The sequence below is a fragment of the Pipistrellus hanaki genome, assembly GCF_964339955.1.
Source record: "Pipistrellus hanaki genome assembly, chromosome: 2".
In the NCBI taxonomy this organism is placed as follows: Eukaryota; Metazoa; Chordata; class Mammalia; order Chiroptera; family Vespertilionidae; genus Pipistrellus; species Pipistrellus hanaki.
In genome coordinates, this window is record NC_140504.1 from 109,012,322 (window position 1) to 109,037,113 (window position 24,792).

The 24,792-nt window shown below is 41.5% G+C and overlaps 1 protein-coding gene across 4 annotated transcripts in view; it reads right to left on the minus strand.

Annotated features, from left to right (window-relative positions):
- ST6GAL2 (ST6 beta-galactoside alpha-2,6-sialyltransferase 2) overlaps window positions 1-24,792 on the minus strand; it is a 97,119-nt gene that overhangs the window by 18,868 nt on the left and 53,459 nt on the right. For all 4 annotated transcript variants that reach the window (XM_084872475.1, XM_084872477.1, XM_084872474.1 and 1 more), the window contains exons 3-5: window positions 18,520-18,617; window positions 16,893-16,994; window positions 14,628-14,802 (exon numbers count right to left, since the gene is read on the minus strand). In XM_084872475.1, coding sequence (XP_084728601.1) covers window positions 14,628-14,802; window positions 16,893-16,994; window positions 18,520-18,617 — 375 coding nt within the window. The remainder of the gene's footprint in view (window positions 1-14,627; window positions 14,803-16,892; window positions 16,995-18,519; window positions 18,618-24,792) is intronic.

Sequence of the window (24,792 nt, forward strand, 5' to 3'; positions counted from 1 at the left end):
AAGGAAGGACAAAACACCTGGAGACTGGTAAGAAGGTTGAGGTGATGAGAGGAGCTGGCCCAGCTTCCAGAAGTGGCAGGTAGGGAAGCCAAGAGTGAGGAGTGAGCTGCCAGCTACAGAGGGTCTGTTCTCTCAGAAGATAGAGGCCCGGAACCAAGGCGGGGCTTCACAACCCAGAGCACCAGAGCCGAAAACAGCAGTCAACATAACATCCAGCTGGCAGGGCTGCGTGTCGCTATGGAGCTGGTAGATCAGAGCCGGTGGGAGACAAAGCTGCAGATTTTTGTTTGTTTGTTTTTGTTTTTGTTTTTTATCCCAGAGCAGTTTCTATTTGTAGCTACTCACCCTAAGCTTCCATGCAGGCAGGGAGGTGAGTACTTGAGGTGCCTAGGAGAAGCTGGGGTGGGAAGCATTGTGGGGAGATGTGGAAAAGCAGCAGGCAGGAGCCAGCCTTTGGTTGTACACCCCCAAACTGAAACAAACACATTTCCTGAGAGGAGCTAGCCATTCCCAGTAGCCACAGGGAAGGAAAAGGAAAACCCCCCCCACTGGGTAATACAACCTGTCCCAGCCTCAGGAGCCTTGCCTCCCACACCTTGCATTTTGACATTTTCAGAAAAAACGAAAGCAGAGGCCAAGCCTATAGGTTTGAAAAGTTTTGGGGAGCTTCAGTGACTGGACTGGAAGAGGGGCCATCAGCCCCACTATCCCAGAAACCTGAATGGTGCTGTCCCACATGGGAGTGCTGGTAACTCGAGGTTTCCGGCTGATCCCACTGGACTGAGTACAAGGATCACTGCCCAGCCAAGGGCAAAACAGTATTTTGAGCCACAGTATTTGCAGAGTATATCTGGGGCAGGGAAACACACCCACAAACATTCCCTGAAAACTGAATAGCACTTGCCCCACCTAACGTCCTTTCAGAAACAGACTTTTGAGATTAAGATTGACAGCTGGCTAGCAGGAAAAGGCAGACAGAGGTGGAGCCCGGGGAACTAGAAGTTTGCTGACCCAGCCCTGAGCCCCATGCTGCTAACAAACCTATTTTAGAGGGAAGATTAGCCCCGCCTGCTTGCAGCCAAGTTCTATGGAGACAGACACAAACTGTGGAGCTTCAAGCAATTTGATGAAAGCCAAAGGAAGACAGTTAATGACAGTGGTAAGCATCTAAGTACCTCAAAAGAAGCTCAGAATTGGCAGACAGAACAGTCAGCCACAGCCATCAGAAGAGTAGGTTCCAAAGGGAGCTCCAATGGGGCACTAAACTCTGATGAAACAAATGCCACTTCACTTCATTCCCTGCCTCCTTTTCTTCTTCTCTTTTCCTTTTTATTATTCTCTTTCCTTTTTAAACTTATCTTCTTCACCTATCTGCTTTATTGATTTGTTATTATTCTAGTCTTTTTTGTTTTGTTCATATATTTCCCTCTTCCCTTTTCCTACTCAACTTTTTTTTCCACTAATTTTTTTTCCTTTTCTTTCTTTTTTCTTTTTCTCCTGCTCTCTCATCTTTTTTTTCTTTCTTTCTTTTCTTATTTTAGGTCTATCTGCTTTTTCCTATATTTTCCTTTTCAAACTTTTTCCCTTTTCTTTCTTTTCTTCCTCCTTTATTTTAAACCATCTTCTTTCCCATATTCCCCTAATTTTTTAATTTCCTTTATTTCATCTCTGCAACTACATATTTCTTCCCCTGCCTTTTTTTTGTTTGTTTGTGCTATTTTTTTTGTTTGTTTTCTTTTCTCCTCATATTTTTCATTCCTTCTTTTCTATCATTCTTGCTCTCATATCTCTTTCCTAATTCTCTCTTTGCTTGTGGTTGCTTTTATTGGTTCAACAGGGGTCTTGTGTATGTTTTTATTTTATTTTATTTTATTTTATTTTATTTTATTTTATTTTATTTTGTTTCATGTTTGTTGTGTTGTATTTTGTTCTGCTCAGTTAGCACTTCCACAACAGCAATCACAACATGGTCAGAGATGAATCACATACTCAGTGAGCCTGAGAGGAAACTCCATCCACCAACATGGCAATAATATTCAAAACCCAAGTACAACAGGAGAACCTACATAACTCAAGCAAAGGGCCATTCTAGAGCACCCAGCTCAGGAGATACAAGAGACTGTACAACTGGGTCCCACAGAACATCTGCTACATAAAACCACCCCACAAAGTCTGGGAGGCATAGCAGTTTTATCTTAATACAAAGAAATTAAAACAAAAGGAACAGCAAAAATGTGGCAACAAAGAACCCCAAAATGAAAGAAAAGGAGGAAATGCCTTTGCCAAATAAAAAATTCACAGTAATGGTAATAATGGTGCTCAAAGAACTCAAAGAAAGTACAAGCAACTTAATGAGATTTATAAAGGACTTAATGAGAGCTACACCAACATGAAAAGAGAGGTGGAAACAATAAGAAATAGGTAAGAACAAGGAGTGACACAGTGGAAATAAAGAATACCCTGGAAGTTTCAACAGTAAACCAAAAGAAGGTGATGAGCATTGCAGCAAATTAGAAGACAAGGCAGAAAAAACACCTAATCAGAGCAGCAAATGGAAAAAAAAAATTAAAAAGCAGGAGAGTCTAAGGGATGTTTAGGAAAACATGAAACATAAAATTTGCATCATAGGAGTGCCAGAAGAAAAGAATCTGAAAAAGTAATAAAGAACCTGTTTGAAGAAATAATGGCACAAAAATTCCCTAACTTGGTGAAGGAAAAAGTCATTCAAGTTCAGGAAAAACAGAGAGTTCCAATCACTATAAATCCAAAAATATCCACATCTAGGCACATAATAAATAAGATGGCAAACATTAAAGACAAAGGAAGGATCTTAAAGGCTGTAAGAGAAGGATAGAAAGTTACCTACAAGAATGCTCCTATTAGACTGTCAGCTGATTTATCAATAGAAACACTTCAGGCCACGGGACTGAACCCAAGACTAGCTATCATTCAAAATCAAAGGTGAAATAAAGAGCTTTGAGAGAATTGATAAAAAAAAAAGCTAAGAGAATTTATTATTACCAAACCAGCACTGCAGAAATGCTGAACTGAGTTTTGTAAGAAGAAGTAGAGAGAAAGAGGAGAACATAGGCATAAAGAATAGAATGGCAATAGATAAGTATCTATAAATGATGATCTTAAATGCTGCAATCAACAGACATAGGATAGCTAATGGATAAGAAAACATTATATATACATGCTATCTATAAGGGACCCACCTCAGAACAAAAGATTCACACAGGAAAGTGAAGAGAGGAAAATGAAATTCCCATGCAAATGGAAATGAAAAAAATAGCTGGGGTGGTAATACTCAGATATAACAATACAGACTTCAAAGTGAAGTCCATTACAAGAGATGATGAAAGCCACTTCATAATACTAAATAAATCAATACAACAAGAGGATACAACTCTGATAAACATATATGAACCTAATATAGGAGCATCTAAATATATAAAACAGCTTCTGAAGAATTATAAGGAAAAGATGGACAGCAATACAATCACAGCAGAGGACTTTATTTTTTTTTTAATTTTTATTTTTTAAATAAATCTTTATTGTTCAGATTATTACAAATGTGATCCTCTCCCCCCCCCCTCAATTGCTCCCCTTCACCAGGTTCCCACCAGACCCCACCCTCTGTCCTTTCCCCATTGTCCTCATCCATAGGTGCACAGTTTTTGTTCAGTCTCTTCCCACACCCCCATTCCCCTTTTCCCCGAGAATCGTCAGTCCACTCCCCTTCCATACCTCTGATTCTATTATATTCACCAGTTAATATTGTTCATCAGATTTTTTAATTCCCTTGGTTTTTAGATTCACTTGTTGATAGCTACGTATTTGTTGTTCATAATTTTTATCTTTATCTTCTTCCTCTTCCTAAATAACCCCCTTCAGCAATTCATATAATTCTGGTTTGGTGGTGATGAACTCTTTTAGCTTTTTTTTATTTGTGAAGCTCTTTATCTGTCCTTTGATTCTGAGTGATAGCTTTGCTGGGTAGATTATTTTTGGCTGTAGGTTCTTGCTATTCATCACCTTGAATATTTCTTGCCATTCCCGTCTGGCCTGCATGGTTTCTGTTGAGAAATCAGCTGACAATCGTATGGGTGCTCCTTTATAGGTCACTACCTGCTTTTCTCTTGCTGCTTTTAATGTTCTCTCTTTGTCTTTTGCTCTTGGAATTTTAATTATGATGTGTCTTGGTGTGGTCCTCCTTGGATTCATTTTGTTTGGGGTTCTGTGTGCTTCCTGGACTTGTAAGTCTATTTCTTTCCCCAGGTGGGGGAAGTTTTCTGCCACTATTTCTTCTAGTATTCTTTCGGTATCTTGCTCTTTCTCTTCTTCTGGAATCCCCATAATTCTGATGTTGGTTTGCTTGAAATTGTCCCAGAGGTTTCTTACACTATCTTCAACTTTCTGGATTCTCTTATCTTCTCCCTTCTGCAGAGGAGTGTCCTCTGGCTCTTTGTGTTCTAAATCTTTATCTTGATTCTTGCGATCTTCCAGTCTGTTTTTAGGACTTTGTATAATATTTTTTATTTCAGACAATGTTTTCTTCATTTCTAGTTGATCCCTTATTATTTCTATTTGCTCCCTTTTCATATCCTCATAGGTCTCATTTATTTTATCTGCCTTTTTAGGATATTGTTGAATAACCTTGTAACTGTAGTTTTGAACTCAATGTCCAATATTTTCTTTTCCTCCATCTCCTTCCTTTGTGTCCTTCTTCTTGTCTGCATTTTAGTTGTTTCCCTGATTTGATGGAATAGCTTTGTGTGCTAGGTGTTCTGGTAGAGCCCAGTAGCACAGCCTTCCCAGTTACCTGCGGTGGACAGTCTTGGTGTAGCCCTTTGTGGGCTGTGTGTGCAGTCTTGTTGTTTATTGTTGGTATCACTGGGAAGCATTGATCTCCAAGCCAATTGACTGTGAGAGTCAGCAGTGTCTCGGCTAGGAGGGCTTCTGTACTCTGCTTGGATAGGGCAGGGTCTCAGGATGGCGCAGACAATCTTTGGTTCCCTGTCAGTCTCGCCTTAGAAAAGTCCTGTTCCTGGAGAGTTTCAGAAGATTGGTTGCAGGCGTGCGCACCTCTTTGGTAAAGGTGCAGACAAGCTTTGGATTCTGGCCAGTCCCTCCTTAGAGAAAGCCAGCCTCTGGGAGAGCTTCTGTGCTCAGCCACAGATGGGGCAGAGTCTCGGGTTGGTGCAGACAAACTTTGTTTTCCCTTCAGCTCCTTCCCAAGTCCTGCAGTAATGGCCTCTGGCTTCACACACCTCCAAGAGATCTCTGCCCGCACAGCAGAGGACTTTAACACCCCACTAACATAACTGGATAGATCTTCTAGAAAAATAAATCAATAGAGAAACAGCTATTCTAAATGACACAGTAGATTAAATGGAATTAAATGACATTTTTTAAAAGAACATTTCACCCCAAAGCTACAGAATATACATTCTTCTCAACTGCACATAGGACATTTTCAAAGAGAGATTACATGTTAGAACACAGACTAAGTCTCTATTAGTTCAAGAAGATCGAAATCTTATCAAGCATCTTCTTGGGTCACAATGGTATGAAATTTATAATCAACTACAATAAACATACTCAACAACATTCAAACACATGGAGGTCCAATATCATGTTATTAAACAAACAATGAATTGATCACCAAAGAGATCAAGAAGAAATTAAAAACTTCCTGGGAACAAATGAAAATGAACATACAATAACCTAATATCTGTGGGACACAGTGAAAGCAGTCCTGAGAGGGAAGTTCATAGCATTACAGGCCTACCTCAAAAAACAAGAAAAACTCTTAATAAACCATCTAACCCTACAACTAAAAGAATTACAAAAAGAACAGCAATAAAAGCCAAGAATAAGTAGAAGGAAGGAAATAATGAAGATCAGAGTGGAAATAAATAACATCAAGACTTAAAAAACATACAAAAGATCAATAAAACCAAGAGCTGGCTCTTTTGAAAAGATAAACAAGATTAACTTTTAGACAGACTCTTCAAGAAACAAAGAGAAATAGATCACAAACGAGAGTACCAATTGGAGGAGAAACCAAGATGGCGGCATGAGTGAGTGTTTGGTCTGCCACTCCCACAACAATTTGAGGATTGAAACTAATATGAAGGACATCTGTCATCCAGGACTGCAGGAAGGAGGTACTGGGTAGTTAGTGGTCAATGGTTAACATGAATGTGGAAGCAATGGGGGACCGATGGGGCTTTTAGAATGTGACCAGCTGGAGAAATGGAAGAATGGCAGGCCTGGAGAAGCCAGGCCCGGAGCAGCAGCAGCCAAGCCCGAAGCAGCTAGGGCTGAAGCATCCAGGCCTGGAGCAGCAGCAGCCAGGCCCAGAGCAGCCAGGCCTGGAGCAGCAGCAGCCAGGCCCAGAGCAGCCAGGCCCAGAGCAGCCAGGCCCAGAGCAGCAGCAGCCAGGCCCGGAGCAGCCAGGCCCGGAGCATCCAGGCCTGGAGCATCCAGGCCCGAAGTGTTGTGGGGTCAAACCCTGGGTTCAAAATGAAAGGAAAGAAGGAGCAATGCAGCCAATTCGGGTACCAGAGTGTTATGACCGTCATCACAATGGACTCAGAGAAGCTCCTGTATCCCTTCACCCAAAAGGACTGAGAGTTACCCAGACAACAGCAAAGTGGGAGAAGAAAACTGAAGGCTACGCAAGGGACTGAGGTGCCAACATGGAGTTATCCGAAGAAATTAAAGACTGAAATGGAAGCTACTTCTTTAATCATGTTCCTGCTTATGCTAGCATCTGTTAGCTTCCAGTCTTCTACAAAGTCTTATGCAGCAAGTCCAAGGACTCTGAGTAAATGTACACCAGCAACAAAAGAGACTCATTTAGTAGCTAAAAATATTAATAGGTCCATAATTCTGATTTCTCATTTTGTTGTTTTGCATTGGCATTGTTGTTATTATTTAATAGCCAGAGTTTTGCTCTTGGCATTCAAGTTTTGAAAATAACATGTATGTGGTTTAGTTTTTGCATTGGCATTGTTTGCAATTGTTTTTAATTTTAGAGCCCTATTATCGATGTTTAAATTTTATTTTAATTAGTAAGAAAGGGTGAGATGTAGAGAGCTGCCCGAGAAGGCACATGGACATTCTTTTAATTCTTATCAGCTGAGCCCGAGGGCACTGGCAAATCCTCTTAACAGTACTGATTTCTTAATCCATGTGCTTGGAATGAGGAACAAATAGGACCTTGACTCACCTAGGTCTCGATAATCTAAATCTTGTACCAAAAATTAAGGAGCTTACCCAGATTTTGATGAATAGGATCTGGGCACACCCAAAACTCCTTTTGACCTTAAACTCCTTTTTGGAAGCCAATTAAAAAACAAAAACTAAAACAAAAAACACCAAGGGAATTAAAAAACCTGATGAACAATATTAACTGTTGAATATAATAGAATCAGAGGTATGGAAGGGGTGTGGACTGATGATTCTGAGAGAAAAGAGGAGTAGGGGGTGCAGGAAGAGACTGAACATAAACTGTGTACCTATGGATGAGGACAATGGTGGGTGGGGAAAGGACAGAGGGTGGGGTAGGAACCTGGTGGAGGGGATAAAAAATGAGGAACTTTTGTAATAATATGAACAATAAAGGTTTATTAAAAAAAAAAGAAACAAAGAGAGAGGACCCAAATAAAGAAAATCAGAAATGAAGGAAGTGAAGTAAGAACTGACACCACAGAAATACAAAGGATCACAAAAACAAAAAACAAAAACAAAAAAACCAAACTATGAAAAAGTATAGTCCAACAAACTGGATGAAATGGACATATTTCTAGAAAAATACAATCTTCCAAAACTCAATCATGAATTATCATAAAACCTCCATAGGCCAATAACTACTGATTAATTGCAACAGAACTACTACTAAGAAAAAAACCCTCCCATATTCCCTTATAAGGACCAAAACTGAGATAAGCCATAATGGTTATGCTGAGAGGCAAATGAATCAGTCTGTAGTGAGTTCCTTTCTGGGCCAACAGTTCTTTTGAGTCCCTATTTCAATGTCAAACAGTTCCTTATGTGTACATGTCAGCCATAGTATTTCAGATCTGGTTGGTGTATACTTAGGGAAGGGTTTGGGATGGAAATGGAGGGATGAGGACAATTATGTGACACCATAATCAATAAAGAAATAAAAAGAACAAAAAAAAAAAAAGCAAACAAACAAGAAAAAACTCCCAGTAAACAAAAGCCCTGGTCTGGATGGCTTCACAGGGAGTTTTACCAAATATTCAAAGAACTAACACCTATCCTCCTCAAACTATTCCAAAAAAATCAAAGAGGAAGGAACACTTACAAAATCTTTCCACGAGGCCAGCATTATCCTAATTCCAAAACATGATAAAGATACTACAAAGAAAGAGAATTATAGGCCAATATCCCTGATGAACATAGATGCTAAAATCCTCAACAAAATATTAACAAATTGAATCCAGCAACATATTAAAAAGATATATACCATAACCAAGTGAGATTTATTACAGAAATGCAAGGCTGCTACAATATTTGCAAATCAATAAATGTGATAAATCACATAAACAAACTGAAAGATGAAAATCACATGATCATATTAACTTATGCAGAACAAGCATTCAATAAAATCCAACACTCTATTAGATAAAAACTCTCAGCAATGTGGGAATAGAGGAATCATACCTCAACATAACAAAGGCCATATATTACAAACATACAGCCAGCATCATATTCAATGGGCAAAACCTAAAACCATCTTCCCTAATAGGAACAAGACAGGATGCCCGCTTTCACCACTCTTACTCAAATCCTAGAATACTGGAAATCCTCGCCATCGTGATCAGACAAGAAGAAAAAAATAAAAGGTATCTACATTGTTGAGGAAGTGAAATTGTCATTATTCACAGATGACCTGATATTGTAGATAGAAAATCTTTAAAACTCTACCAAAACACTGTTAGACTTAATAAATGAAGTGGGCAAGGCACCAGAATACAAAATTAACACCCAGAAACTGATGGCATTTTTATATACCAGTAATGAACTCTCAGAGAGAGAAAAACTTAAACAAAAAATAATCCCATGTACCACTGCAACAAAAAATTAATATATTTAGGAATAAACTTATCCAAGGAGGTAAAAAACCTGTACTGAAAAACTACAGGATATTGAAAAAATTATAGAGGAAGTATAAACAAATGGAAGAATATACTGTGATCATGGGTAGATAGAATCAACATCATTTAAATCTTCATACTATTCAAAGCAATCAATAGATTCAATGCAATCCCTATTAAAATACCAACAGCATATTTCACAGACCTAGAACAAATACAATAAAAATTTATGTGGAACCAAAAAAGACCTCAAATAGCAGCAACAATCTTGAGAAAGAAGAAGCAAGTTAGAGGAATCACAATACCAGATATCAAGTTACTACCAAGCCACTGTACTCAAAACAACCTGGTTCTGACACAAGAAGAGGCATATAGATCAATGGAACAGAACAGAGAACCCAGAAATTGACCTAAGTCATTATGCTCAATTAATATTTAACAAAGGAGGCAAGATCATACAATGGAGTCAAGACAATTTCTTACATAAATGGTGTTGGGAAAATTGGACAGGTACATGCAAAAAAATGAAACTAGTCTACAATGTACACCAGGGGTCCTCAAACTTTTTAAAGTGGGGGCCAGATCACGGTCCCTCAGAGAGCTGGAGGGCCGGACTATATGAACTACTAATTCCTACTGTAACACCTTGGCTGCGCTCACTGCCCAAAAAACCTGGCGGGCAGGATCAGACTCCCCTGGGGGCTGCATGTGGCCCGCGGGCCGTAGTTTGAAGACCCCTGAATTGTACACCATACAAAAGAATAAACTCACAATAGATACAAGATTTAAGTGTAACCATAAAAATCCTAAAAGAAAACATAGGCAGCAAAATTTCAGACATTTCTCATAATGGCAATATAATTACTGATACATCTTTTAGGGCAAAAAAATTAAGGAGAAAGTAAATAAATGGGACTACTAAAATAAAAATCTGCTCAGCAAATGAAATGATCAACAAATGAAAAGAGAGCCCAATGCATGAGAGAACATATTTGCCAATCATCCAATAAGGGATTACTTTTCAAAATATATAAGGAATTGATCCAACTTAACAAAAGGAAGACAAACAATCCAACTAAAAAATGGGCAGAGTACCTAAATAGACACTTCTCCAAAGTGGACATACAGAAGGCCAAGAAACATGAAAAAATTCCCAGTCATAATCATCTGAGAGATGCATGTTAAAATGACAATTGAGGTATCACCTCATACCTATCAAAATGGCTTTCATCAACAGATCAACAAACAAGTGTTGGTGATAATTGTGGAGAAAAGGGAACCCTGGTACACTGTTGGTATGAATGCAGACTGTGGAAAATAGTATGGATTTTCCTAAAAAAAATAAAAATGGAACTGCCATTTGAAACCAGTGGTCCCACTTTAGGAATATATCCTAAAAACTCGAAAACACCAATCAGAAAGAATGTATGCACCCCTATGTTCAAAGCAGAATTATTTACAACTAGGTGCCCAGGGCACAAATTTGTGAATCTTGAAAGGAACTGTGGGCTGCGAGGCTATGGTGGGCACAGGGGTGGACCTCAGCCAATCCTCCACACCCCTACTGCAGCCCCTCCCATCAGGGCACGCGGTCCCTTGTCTGCTGGCAGCACCTCCCTCTCCCGCCACTCCCATGCACTGATGGTGTGGAGCAATTGGCGCCATTAGTGGGTGCGAGCGGTGGCTGCTGCCCTGATTGCCCCTCAGGAGCAGGGGGGTGTGGAGAAGCCCTGAGGGGCAATCAGGGCCAGCAGCTGCCACTCACACCCATTGACAGTGCCAAGCAATTGGGGCCGGCGCTGGGCCCGGCAGCGGGTATGAGCAGTGGCTCCAGTGCTGACAGTGGGTGCAAGTGGGGCTGGTGCCAGTAGCAGGTTCAAGCACCCGGTGGGACTGTGGCACATGGAAGCAAAAAGTTTTCAGTAACCACCAGAAGCTCGCCCCAATGACATGACCAGTGTCTTGCCTTGGTCTGGCATCTCTGCTCAGTTGCTCCACCATCCTGCCATGGCTGTTGCCCACCATGTTCTGTGCTCTGCCACCTGCTGCTGATGCCAACCATGTTCCAGTGCAGGAACCAAAAGATGGGCAAATTTTCCAGACCCCCATACCTCCTGCTCTTTTCCTTCACTGCATTTATAAGTTTGTACATTTATCTGTGTGCACCTGTTACACTGTACCAGTAAGTTCCAGGGGTAGGACCTCTGTGTGGCTTCCTTGATCACACAGCCTTGTGGTCTGCCTGCAGTTGGCACACAGGAGGTGCTCAACTAATACCACTTGTGGATGACTTTTCCCTTCCACCTGCACTGCCTTCCTCCTACACCAGGTATAGGGAAGATCCAGCCTGTACAAGGAATCATTTGGTCTGGCCCTGCCAAGGCAGTAGGGGTGAGTTAATTAAATGTTTGACCAAATGTAGCATGCTAGTTAAGTTGATAATTCTGTATGGCCCATGAATGTTGTTATAAATATCCAAATGGCCCTCAGCAAAGAAAAGGTTCCCCATGCCTGATGTACAAATGAGAGAGAGAGAGAGAGAGAGAGAGAGAGAGAGAGAGAGAGAGAGAGAGAGAGAGAGAGAAACATTGATCAGCTGCCTTCTGATTCTCCCTACTGGGGGTCTTGCCCACAACATGGGCATGTGCCCTGACTGGGAATCAAACAAGTGATCCTTTGATGCACAGTATGAGACAATTTTTTTCCCAGCTGGATGAGCAGCTCATCAATAAAGAAAATGATTCATCCTGCTTCACTTGCAGGTGGAACCCTATGCTCATCAGCAAAACAGCCAGTCCAGGGGCTGTGTGCTGCTCTTCTCTGAAGGAGCATGTCCTGCTGACCGTGCACCTGGGCAGAACCTGGAAATGCAGCACATGGAGACATTCTCACCTAGTGGACGGGCTCCACCATGGGTTCTTTTGTTCAGTAACTGACATTACAGGTTGGAATGTTTGGAAATGATGAGGTGACGAGACAATAAGTCAATAGCTTTTCAACATGACCTTAGAACATGAAGGCACATTCGAAGAACACTTTTTGATAAGTGAAGAAAACACTCATTGACCTTTAAAAATTCTTCTGGCAGATAGATTCCGATGTGGGTGACATTGTCTTACTGGTATATTAAAAAGTCAGATAAATTATAGAACAGTCTCTGCTCTGAGCATATTTCTAGCAAGATCCAGGAAGAGTACAAAGATTGTAACATCAGCGGGAGATGCAGAGAGTGACAGCTCTGCTGGGCATGGCTTGCCCAGGTGGTATCTCCTGCCACCTTTAGCGAGGTGCTCGCACTTAGCTATGGCAAGGGACAAAAGTTGCAGAGTCAATGATGTCAAGCCACACCTTCTACAATACTAGTACACACTTACGTCCCCACAGATCCAGCCTGCCCAGTGGGAACAATGGTGCTTTAGCGACTTGCTCTTTTTCATTCTGGTCAAATTTAACAGTGTGCTCTCAGAACTGCCTGTGACCATGGAGAGTTCTCTGTCTGAACTGCCCAAGCCAGTGGCCACCAGGAGCACGTGGCTACAAAAACCTGAAATGGGGCAGGTAACACCGAGGAAGTGAAGTTTTCCTCTTATCAATCCCAATTGATTTAAATGTATATAGCCATTTGTGGCTAACAGCTGCAATACAGGACAGAGCACAACTAGAAAATAACATCTGCAAATGGCCCACTAACTCATCTTTTCAAAGGTTTTATTATTATTATTTGCATTTCTCACATATGCATATGGAGAGGCACTGAATTAAGCAACTTGCCCATAATTAGAAAGTTAGTAAATGTCAGAGAAGAAGTCAGAGTCTGTAGGACCCAATGACACTCTCTCTTCAAACTGCAATCCCTTTTTTCATGTAAAAGAGCCTGAAAGGCAATTATCAGCCTGGGAAACTCCAAATTCTCAGTCAACAGCTATGACAGGAGGCTGGCCATATATACGAGGCATGATTTCTTTCAACAAAACACCTGAGGAAAATTTCCTCTCCAGCTGTGACTAGCTAACTTGAAAATCTCAAACTATATCACAATAAGGGTATCTGACAGCCCACCAATGTGCACTAAAACTTTTACTCTAATCAAATATTAGCCAAATGTATTCATGAGAAAGCAACAGAAAGAAAAAGATATTAAACTCCTGTCACACACTATTATGCTGTCTTGCATTATTCCATCATTCTTTGCAGAGAAATTAATTATACCCGTTTCCCCTAAATCAACAGATCTAATGGAATTGCACAAAAGATAAAGAGATTAGGATTTCAAGACTGATTTGGAAATAAGGATTGTCAAAGTCTTGGCTTTAAAAATTTAAGAGTAATATGCGGTCACAGTGTAAATTTTGTCTTTAATTCTGCATAAAATATTCACATTATTACAAAACTAAAAACCCACTCCAACACCTGTAAGTTTCAGTACAGATATTGTGCATGTCCCCCATATCTACGAGGAAGCCAGTGTAGCTCCTTCAGCCCTCCTTTATCACACAGGGACGCACTGCACAGCACACGCCAAGGTGCAGTTCTAAAGACACTGAAATCAGGGGAAAAGGTTACAGTTCCCTGTGCATGAAATTAATAGCTTTGGTTCTATTACTGCCTTTATATTGCCAAGGAGATCTAAGAAATTCTTTAATGTTACTCAACTCAGTGAAATCAAAGAAATAATGGAGCAATATACTGAAATGTAGGTAAAAAAAAAAAAAGGGGTAAAACCACAACTTTGAGGATCAAAGCCTGGCTAAAAATATGTGATAATCTTGTTATATCAAATCTAGTTTTGGGTTAGAGCTAGTGGACTCTTGTGGTAAGAGCTGCCTAAAGTCCTAAAATTAGTCTCACCAGAGCCTGGGCCACCTGGCACTGTCCTGTGGTCACACATTCATTCCTAACCAGTCCTCCTGCCAGCACTGTGTGTGGCAGTGGGTGGTGGATCAGAGATGGCCAAGGTGGGCTCTGTGTGTCCTTCCTTGAATATGACAGGACCTCAACTGCTCTAACCCCCAGAACATAGCACGGTGATTCTGTGCACATCTCCAGGCCTCTGCTGTAACACACTGATAGTTCTATTGCCTATGTTTTGGACCACTTGCCTGGAGCCCATTTAGGAAGTGCAGCTACTCTGAGACCACCAGGTAAGAGGCCATGTGTGGCCTCAGGCCAACAGTCCCAGCTGAGGCTGAACTCCTTCCATGGGGTGAGACATGGAGCAAAGCCATCCCATGAAGCAACTGAACACAACCCAGCAGCCCCAGACAAGCCCATAATGACCCATAAAACTGCAAGAAAATAAAGTATAATAGTTCTTGGAATTTTGGGTAGTGGGCTACAAGGCAGTAAAAACTGGAGAGGAATATTTCTCTTTTCTTCAGCTGGTCTATTTTCCCTCTAAAACCACATTTACTTGCTCTTATTGTATAACATGAGTGTGTATTTATTGCTAACCTGCCTGCACACCACTCTTTCCAGTTTTACCAATGCACCTACCAATGAAGCCAGAAGATGGTGGATTGGGCTGAATCTTCTCCTTGGTGTTCTCCTGGATGATGTCCCAAAGCTGCCATATAAATTTAGGGTGAAGAATGTAGAAGGGCTGATCTGGGTTCCTCTGACGATGCTGGACATATGGTGTGAACAGGTTGTAATCTGGCTTCTGGTACCACTAAGAGGAAAAATCAACACAATCCAGTCTTGAGAGCCACACTGTGCAAAGGACACAGCACAGCACTGGAGGGACTCAGTGGGGAGGAGGGAATGTGGACAGATATCAGCGGTCCCGCTAGACAGATGCTGCATGCAGCACTCAGCAGACTTCTGCAAAGGGCTTGTGGGTTTATGGTCTCTGTGGCAATCACTCAGCTCTGCCTCTGTGCTGGGAAAGCAGCCACACAAGATGTCAAATGAATGTCTTGGCTTTGTTCCAACAAAACTTTATTTAAAACCAGGGCCATATTTGTCCTATGGCTGTGGTTTGCTGACCTCTGGGCTAAAAACTAATGCTTTCTGAATAGAAGCTAAAGCAACAGAAAGCAAATCAGTTAATGTCTAGGGCTAGAGCTAGGATGACCCATGCGCGTGGCACATGGGACTCTGGAGTGATGAAAATATCCGATTTCTTAATTGTGGTATAGATACATGACTATAGATATTTGTTAATACTCAACAAAATTATGCTTACATTCATTGTATATAAAATATTTTATGAAAAAAATAAACTATAGGTTGATTTAAAAAAATGTTTGCAGAAGCGTGTCAGTTTTCACCATGAAATAGAATTTGGAGAAGGTGTGTGAGGGGGAGGCTGGGCTCAGGCTCCAAGCTCCCTCAGAGAGACACCTGGTCTAGAGTAAGATCCTGGGGAACAGCCATGGCTGAATGTGTTCTGTTGCTTTGAAGATGTTGAGGATGGCTGGGCCAGATCATCTTAAGTGAGGCATTGGGAAGGAAGCAGAGAAATGTGGGACTTGCTTCTTCCCCTCCTTCGATCCTGACACAGCGAATGGAAGGACAGGCCCTTGGACAGCAGCCTGTCACTCAGACTTCAGCATTATGACGCTCACATGTATGGGGCTGCATAGCCCTGTGCCTTGCACTTGGATGCTTCCAACATAGAAATAAGCAAGGTTCAACAACTAGAAGCTCTTGGTCTGTCCTCAAACAGCAGGAGAGCTATCTGAACTCCAAGCCAGAGAACCTCAGGTTAGGAAGGAAGATGAAAAGTTCGAACACTCACGTGATGGTTGATTCTCAATGGAGGGCACAAATGAGAGCCCAAAAGGCTTTCTCAGAAAACACTCATCAATGATGTGCATTACATTTCTGGAAATGGGCTCTGACAGATATAGCTGAAAAATCCTCTCCAGGTGGTTCTAATTGCAATTCTGGTTAAAGTGTTTAGTAATCACGCTAGGTAAAGGTCCAGCTTCATGAGGAACAGTGACAGAAACACTCCTTTCAGAGGGACCCATCAACCCTGGGAAGCTCTCTTAGAAAGATACCTCAGGGTGGGGATGGGGACGGAAGAGCCAAGATCAGTCCCCTCACAAGACTGCATTCTCGAGTCACAGCGAAACAAATAGAAAGACACCCATTGGCACAGAGGATAGCATCTGTCATAGTGAAATTATCATCCATCTTCCAGTGACACTGGCTCTTCATCCCAGGCTTTACCAGGAGTAACTGGCAGCTTGCTTAGATAGCCATCGACTTGCCAGAAAGTTGTGTATATAACTTCCTACATTTTGATGCTAGCAATGGTTTTGTTTATGCATCACAAGATTAAAAAGGTTGAGAAGCTGAAGCCAGAGTGACCCACTCAAGGAAAGGCAGTACCAGGTTAATTTAAATAACAAACTGGTGATACACAAGTTTAGATTTTTCTTGACAAGCACTTCAAGTTTATTTCAAAAGGTCTGTAACTGTTTGGAAGGTAATGTAACCCTATCATAATGGGAACATGTTGAGTTTAATCAGCCCAACCTCCAGTGTAAGTAGGAATTTCTGAACATTTGGACATTGGATATTGAAAAAAAAAATCCTCCAGAGCAAAAGCCCTTTTTAGATGGACAATGCTCACCAAGCACATTACGGGAAGTGGGTAACAGGATGGCATGGGCACACATGTATTTAAACAGCACTCATGATCAGTTTCATTATGTCTATCAAAGCTCAATACTTGACTTACTCCCATGAGTAATCAAAGGCACCTTCTGATCACTAGATTCATTGTAGGGGCGACAAATGAAGACTTACCAGGTCAAGATTTGCAGAATAAGGAGCAGGGTCCCAGGCCACCAAAATGACATCTTTATATAATGAACTGTCAATGAAGTGATGGTTGGGGTTGGTCAGAATCTGCAAATACATAGAAAAATAATTTCAAAGCGTTTGGTTCTTCAAAATCATAGTTTTAAAAGAGATGGAGAAAAGTGTTTCCTTGCTCTGATCCATTTTTCAAAAGTCCCTCAGGCTTTGTTTTCCTTTGGGGGAGGGAGAGAGGCTGGCATTGCATGCTAAAGTACCTAAAAAATGTTTGGGGAAACTAGGTTTTGTTTTTTTGTTTGTTTGTTTTTAAATCCCCCAGATCTTACATTTTCACCCAGCACTGTACTCGTATCTAGTGGAATCAAATCGGCTCCTGAAAGTGGTAACCTAGGCTCCGCAACCTTCTTCAATTGTCTTCACAGGTAACTTGGGAGAGAGTTGTAGATGTTGATGAATTGAATTCTGCAGGTGCCTCAGCGTGCTAGCCTAGGACAAGGGGGACACAGCGAGCCAGTCATCCTGAGTCAGCCTGCGTGACAGTTTCCTCTGGGGCCCTGTCTATTCTGGATGAGTTCTTTAATCTCACTTGTCAATCATTTTTTTTTTTTAAATTACAGTTTTGAGAAAAAATGTGCTGATTTCATTTTTAAGGTGCAATTTTTCAGTTTCTAAGATATACTTTTTTTCTTCACATTTTAATGTTTCTGTAGTTAAAAGGTATCCTACAATGACATGTATTTTAATTTGGTGAGGGTTAGCTCCTCCACTCTGAAAGGCTGTTATTAAATGAATGGTGAACCTTATAATCAATGGCATCTACCAGTGTTTCCCCGAAAATAAGACATCCTCCGAAAATAAGACCTAGCGTATGGAAAGATAAGACATCCCCTGAAAATAAGACCTAGTGCAACTTTGGGAGAAAAAATTAATATAAGATACTGTCTTATTTTCGGGGAAACAGGGTATAAATGAAAGAAATGTGGTAATTGTTTCTTACCTTGCTGTGTGCTGCCTGGCTCAGGGTACTAGGCAGAAATCTAATCTTTTGTTTTGCAAGCAACTCATCAGAAATCATTCACCATCTCATATTTTTCTATATAGTTTGAAACTCTAGAAATTGTTGTAGTTTGTTCTGAGAATAATTTTGCTACAAATTTGGAAGATATTCTTATTAAGAATACAAAGAAAAGAGATATTTTTATTTCAACAATCCATTTTCATTTTTTAAAAATTCAAATAAGTAAGTTTCAAGCTATGCTACTAACCTTGAATTTTGTACCTTTGCTTTTCTCTCCTCCATCCCCTGCCTTCTCTTGGCCAATACTTCTTGTAAGTTTAACATCCTTTGAAATCCACAAGATGCAACATGATAAGTCTGTGTGTGTGTGTGTGTGTGTGTATACTTTTTTTGAGCTTATTTACTCATTTTCCTCCCTATTCATGCTACACACAAATTCCCATTTCTCTACATTTTTTCCTCATTACTTCTTTATAATTATAAGACCCATAGAAATAAGGAAAATCATTATCATGATTTTTCTGGATAACTTCACTCATCCAGTTAAACTATATACCTATAGAGCATACATCCATGCAAGCATTCCATCCATCTTACCTGGGAATTAATGATGCGCACAGTGGTTTTATTCCCAACATCTCTCTCATAGCCACGGGTGGGAGCAGCATTAAATCTCAAGACTGCATCATGAGAATCTAGGGGCACATAAATGACACTCACTTTTTTTTCTATCTGTAGAATAAACATAATCTAGTATAATATCTTAAAAGTGAATCTTTAAAACCGGAAGCTAAACAGACACCAAAAATGAAGAGACCCATGGGCACATTCTCAGCGTACTGTTTCTTTGAGATGCTGCCCAGGGGCAGATCAGCATGGAGGCACAATCCATGCAATTACAGCAGGTCCTGTGTCATCTTATTCAGAGATGCTTACGTGTCCACATCTTTATAAGGGGACATGCTTTTTGCAGCCATTCTTCTAAGTAGGGGTGTCGAACTCAATCAGAGAAGGGGCCAAAATCTATTATAAAATCCAGCCTAAATCGCGGGCCAAATGGTTTACTGAACAGTCATAAACTGACAATGTCATAAACTGACAGAGGAGTGCAGTGATGTCAGCGTGGTGCGGGCCACATTGCAAGGCCTGGCGGGCTGGATTTGGCCCGCGGGCCTTGTGTTTGACACATGTGTTCTAAAGACTCCAAAACTTTTTGAAGATGGAATCTACTGGAACAGGATGCTACAAACAGGCTGCTCACTTTGTCTTCTCACTGAAGCGGAGTGGAGGCTGCTCCTGGTGCCTCCAACGCCACTGCCTGCACCAAGATCAAGTGTGTCTCTCACAGTCAGAGCCACAGCCTTCACTGTAGCGTGACCACTTTTGGGTGCTGGTTTGTGCTTAAAAAAGAAAACCAGCTATAGTTTCTGTGCATCTTTACCTACTGCTAACAATGCCAAGAAGAGCCATATGAGAGCAATCTTAGTACATTCTCCCTTTTCCAGCAATGGCCTCACCAAGGAGGAAGGGAGGCACCAGCTACCAATGCTACTTATAGTCCATCGGGCACACTGTGGTCCATGGAGCTTTACCCACAACAAAGCCATGTCTCCCTTCATTTGACTCAAAAGTCAGACTTCCCCAAGTTCTCTGAGGTCCCAAAAGACAGCTTCCATATCACAGAGTCTGACAAGGGAGACAAGAGCTAGAGGAAAAGTGGGCTCACCTGAGTAAGGGATGGAAATGGGAGATATGTTTGTTCCCTTTCCATGGAGCAGTCTCTATACACATCTTGAAAGTTCCTGTGCCAAGTTATTAACTTTTTGGAAACCAGCTTAAATCAGACTTAATCAGCAGCAATAAGGGAATCTCCACAGGCTGTCTTTAGCTTCAAAATTCCTATGCGTGTTTCAGGTTCAACTTGGAGCAATAACACTGCCTATTTGTGAGGGAGTCAGGTGAAATTATGCCTGTCTGATCTGCCAAAGAGTCTTGTGGATACATGCCACCTTTACAGTGACCATACTCCTCTCAGGTCCCTAAAGCAGCTCCCATTCTCCACTTGAGTCTGTCCCCTCCTGCGGAGTCTCCTTGGGATAGATTCTCCTACCCCCTAAGTAGCACAAACTTGGCATGTGTGCCACCATTAAAACCATGTTACAAAAGGTGCCTCTCTTGACAAGCATTGGATTCAGAAGATTTCAGATTCCAGTTATGAGCACCAAATCAACACTCTTTTGGAATACAAACAATGCATAAAGGGTACCTAGCTAAGTCATAAAAAAGTCCTGCAATGTTCTTTTAGGGAAAATTTTTCAATAGTCAGCAAACTATGACCTGCCACCAGTTTTAATAAACAAAGCTGTGCTATGACACATACTCACGTGTGTATCTATTGTCAGTAACAGCAGAGCAGAGCTGGGAGACCTTGTGTCTCACCAAGACCGAACACTTGCTACCTGGCTCCTAATAATAAGAAGTTTGCCAATCTCTAGAGCAGTGGTTCTTAACCTTGCTAATGCCGTGACCCTTTAATACGGTTCTTCATGTTGTGGTGACCCCCAACCATAAAATTATTTTCGTTGCTACTTCATAACTCTAATTTTGCTACTGTTATGAATTGTAATGTAAATATCTGTGTTTTCTGATGGTCTTAGGCAACCCTGCTAGCAGTTCTCAACCTGTGGGTCACAACTCTAGGTCAGAACCACTGCTGTAGAGCCTAAGACCATCGGAAAACACAGATATTTACATTACGATTCATAACAGTAGCAAAATTAGAGTTATGAAGTAGCAATGAAAATAATTTTATGAAAAAAAAAGAAAGAGCCCAAACCGGTTTGGCTCAGTGGATAAAGCGTCAGTCTGCGGACTGAAGGGTCCCAGGTTCGATTCCGGTCAAGGGCATATACATTAGTTGCGGGCACATCCCCAGTGGGGGGTGTGCAGGAGGCAGCTGGTTGATGTTTTTCTCTCATCGATGTTTCTAGCTTTCTATCATCGATGTTTCTCTCATCGATGTTTCTAGCTTCTCTGTAAAAAATCAATAAAATATATTTAAAAAAAGAAAAAGAAAAGAAAAAAAATTAAGAAAATAATTTTATCGTTGGGGGTCACCACACCATGAGGAACCGTATTAAAGGGTCATGGCATTAGAAAGGTTGAGAACCACTGCTCTACAGGCTTATATTTTTTGGTCTCAGGACACCTTTACATTCTTGAAAATCTATGACAACCCAAAGGTTTGAACTACATCAATATTAGAAAGTAAAATTTTAAATGTTTATTAATTTAATTTAAAATACATTTTTATGAAAAATACATTTTCAAAATAAAAAAACAGTAAGACTGGCACTGTTTTAAATGTTTGCAAATCTCATTAATGAGTGACTTTTCAGAAGACAGCTGGCTTCTCCTCGCTGCTGATGCACACAGACTGCTGCAATGTATTGCTTTAGTTGAAGTTTATAAGGACTCAGATGTATCACTAGAAATGGACGAAACATCTGAAGTCTTTGCAGATTACTGGGAATAGTCTTCTCTGATATTTCATCAAAACTTGGTAAGTGCTAGTTTATAAAAGATGGCCACAATGAGGACTGTGACACAGTATCAATGAGCTTTTCATGCTGTTACCTTAAAACCCATCAGTTTATCTTGCTCTTAAAATGGATGATTCACCTGTGCATAATTCTGTAACTGTGCAATGATCACCTGGGACTATCAGTTCAGTGCTTTTCACGTTATTTCCCCCTGGGCCCCAAATTCACAGGTACTCAGAGACTGAGATTTAATAAAGTCAACAATTTTTACTGTTTCATCAAGGACATCTGTAAGTGAAGCTGGCCCTTTTCGCTTTTACTGCTGAGCTTGGCAGCGAAAATGCCATGCCCAGCAGAGTTGGGTCTGATGCCTTGATTCGTATTAAGAAGCATTTTATTCACCAATGCTTTTGCAACATCAATGCCAATGTCAACATTATTATGAGTATTATTATAAAAATAGTTCTCACTTCATGGATCCCTGAGAGAGTCTCCCCAAGTGTAAGCAGACCCCCACTGTGTAAACTTGGACCTAAGGCAACCTGCCTGGCAGGGGGGAGCAGGAGTGCAGGCTGCAAGCAGGGAGGCAGGCTCTGGGCACTGGGAGGTGATCAGGACCCCAGGGCGAGGCAGCGCCAGCCCTCCTACTGCACAGGTCTCACACTGGACCACACTGCCCCCAGGCAGCTCTGGCTGAGACTGAGGTCAGTCAGCCAAGGCACCTAAGCAGTGGCTGCATTTCAAATTAATCAGGCAATTCCAAATTCATTGCATCACTCTTGAAAACATCACAGCTTTTAAATGCCAGAGTTCCACTGAGGTGGGTTTTAAGATTTCAAATGACTTCATAGGCACAGGGCACAGCAATGCAATGTAGCTGACCTCCTTTAGCAGTGGTGTGAGTCAAGAGCTAAAAGGCCCGTTTTGTGGAGGACTGGAGGGAGAGCTGCTGCTGCCGGGATGACCCTCCTTAAAGCTGTCAGTGACCAGAATGGGGAGGATGAGCTGAGAGTACGCCGTGTTTTGTAAACCTCTGCTTGGCTGTGTGTGCATCACCTTGATAAATGTGCTTTAAAAACTACACTGTCTGTTCACATTTAGAAGAGAAGAACGAAATCACACAGCAAGCACAAGGGGAGTAAAGCATCATTCTGGAGAAGGCTTTTCTGGGGTAGAGCCATTTCACGTTGACCTTGAGAAAAGGCTAAGTGCACTCACTGAAGGAACATTAAAGCCTTTTGAGGAACAGCCAGCCAGGAGGTGCAGGAGCCCTCCGCTACTGTCCTGCCCTGGGCACTAGGTCCTCGTTCTCCTCCTTTTTTCCCCCACACACCCAGTACTCGAAATCTGCATCATTAAGCAAGCAAAAGCCTGCAGTCCTTAAGGACTTCATTTCTCTCTGATTCTACCTCACCTCTCCCCAGACTCCTGTAATGGCACTTATATCTTCATGCCTTCAAATCTAGGCTCTGGAGCAATCTCTCTAAAATAAAAAGTCAACCCATCAATCCTCTGCTTCAAACATTGCAGTGCCTCTGACCAAGGGCCCAGGGTCAGAGCTGGAGTTCCTGGAGACTCAGACTGAAGTCTGATGGAACTCAGGCTCCGCCCACTGGGCCTTCCAGGTGTCTACATTGCCTCATCCATAAAATAGGAATAACTATCTATTCGAACTGTAAGGCTTCCAGCAGTTAACACATAAAAGCATTTGGTACCGAACCTGCTGTAAACACCGCACTGAGTGATACCTATGATAACAATTACTTAGTGGAGTCTAATTTCTGGGAATGGTGCTCAAAAACATCTGGGAGCTGACCTCCTGCCACCTGTCCAGCCTTCTCTCCTCTCCCCTCCCACTGGTGGTGCCCTGCAGCTCGCTGCACCTCTGGCCTGGATTCCCCTCTCTGGGCAGTCTTTGCTGAACTCCTCTCTGTCCAGGCACCAGCCCTCACCGTGGGCTAGGATTCCGTTGTCTTCCCTGTCAGTCTACACCTCTCTCAGTTCTTCTCCTAACCACTGCCTGTTCATAGTCTGTCTTCCCCACCGGACTGCAGAGGGTTTGAAGTTTAGGTCTGTTCCCTATTCATCTTTGTGTCACTAGTAGCTAGCATTGTTATCAGGCCTCAGAGAGGTGGAGATCAATAAATACTCAATGCTTGCTAAATAACTCTATTATCTTTTTTGCTTTTTTAAGGTAACAAAACAGGGGCTCCACTCCCTATACAGGCCCTCCCCCATTTCCCACAGGCTTCCCAGAATTTTTATTTAAGTACACAGATCCTGATTGCCCAGATCGAGGCCACCAATGTTAGTTCAGAGCAGATATATCTCCTCTGTAGTGAGTTTCCACAGGACTGCTGGCAGATGATCTCGCTACCAAATTATTATTTATATGTGTGGGTGAAAAAAGATCTCAGTGAGTCTCTAGGAAAGAATGTTCCACATTTCCAAAACAGTTCAGTTTTCTTTTCAATGACATATTCAACAAGAAGGTTTTGACAACTGCTACAATGTCCTTAAAAACAATTACAGGGCATGACTCGGGCTAACAGAACTTGGAAAAAGGACTGCACTGTCAATAGGACCAGCAGAGGGAGCTAGAGGAAGCCAGCAGGCTCTCCGGGCCTGGGGGTGTGACTGCTAAGCCTTCAGGCACAGTTCTGCCTGAAGGGGCCTCCTGGCAGTGCTGACATGGAGCTAGCCCCAGGTACTTTTATAGCTCTGCTCTCAGTTTTTCATAAAATTATGTTGGTAAGTCTTTTGATCTTCACTTAGCCAATTCGTGAGGGATTTTTAGAGCTCAAGATGAATTTAGCTAAATAGTATAGCATGCCCCAATATTCCAAGTTGCATGGAGGGGTCTGCTAGTGACTTCATTTTTATTAAGAGAGCCATTAACAACTCTATGTTGATGAGCACATGCACATTCCCACATTCCTGGTGAGCAGAAAGGAGAAGGCATCACCTCACACTGTGCCAATGCTGATGGTAAGTGATACCAGCTTGTAAAAATGAAGGACATTTTGTTTTTATAACTTGTATTATGCTATGATAACATATTCTTAAGATGGTAGGTACAAAACTGGATTCTAAAGAACCTAGACAAAACAATAAAGAATTTAAAAACTTGTGTTTTTCAGTTAAGATACTGAGTCAGACAATTCTAATCATGAAGTTTCATATGAATGCAGACAATATAAATTACACTTGGATACTAGAAATGAACCAAGATATAACATTTCACGTTCCCCCAAAACATGTAATGCCCAGTGTTTTTCACACTCTATTCCAAATTTTGCATAGAGTTTATGAGGCCCTGGTTAGAGGC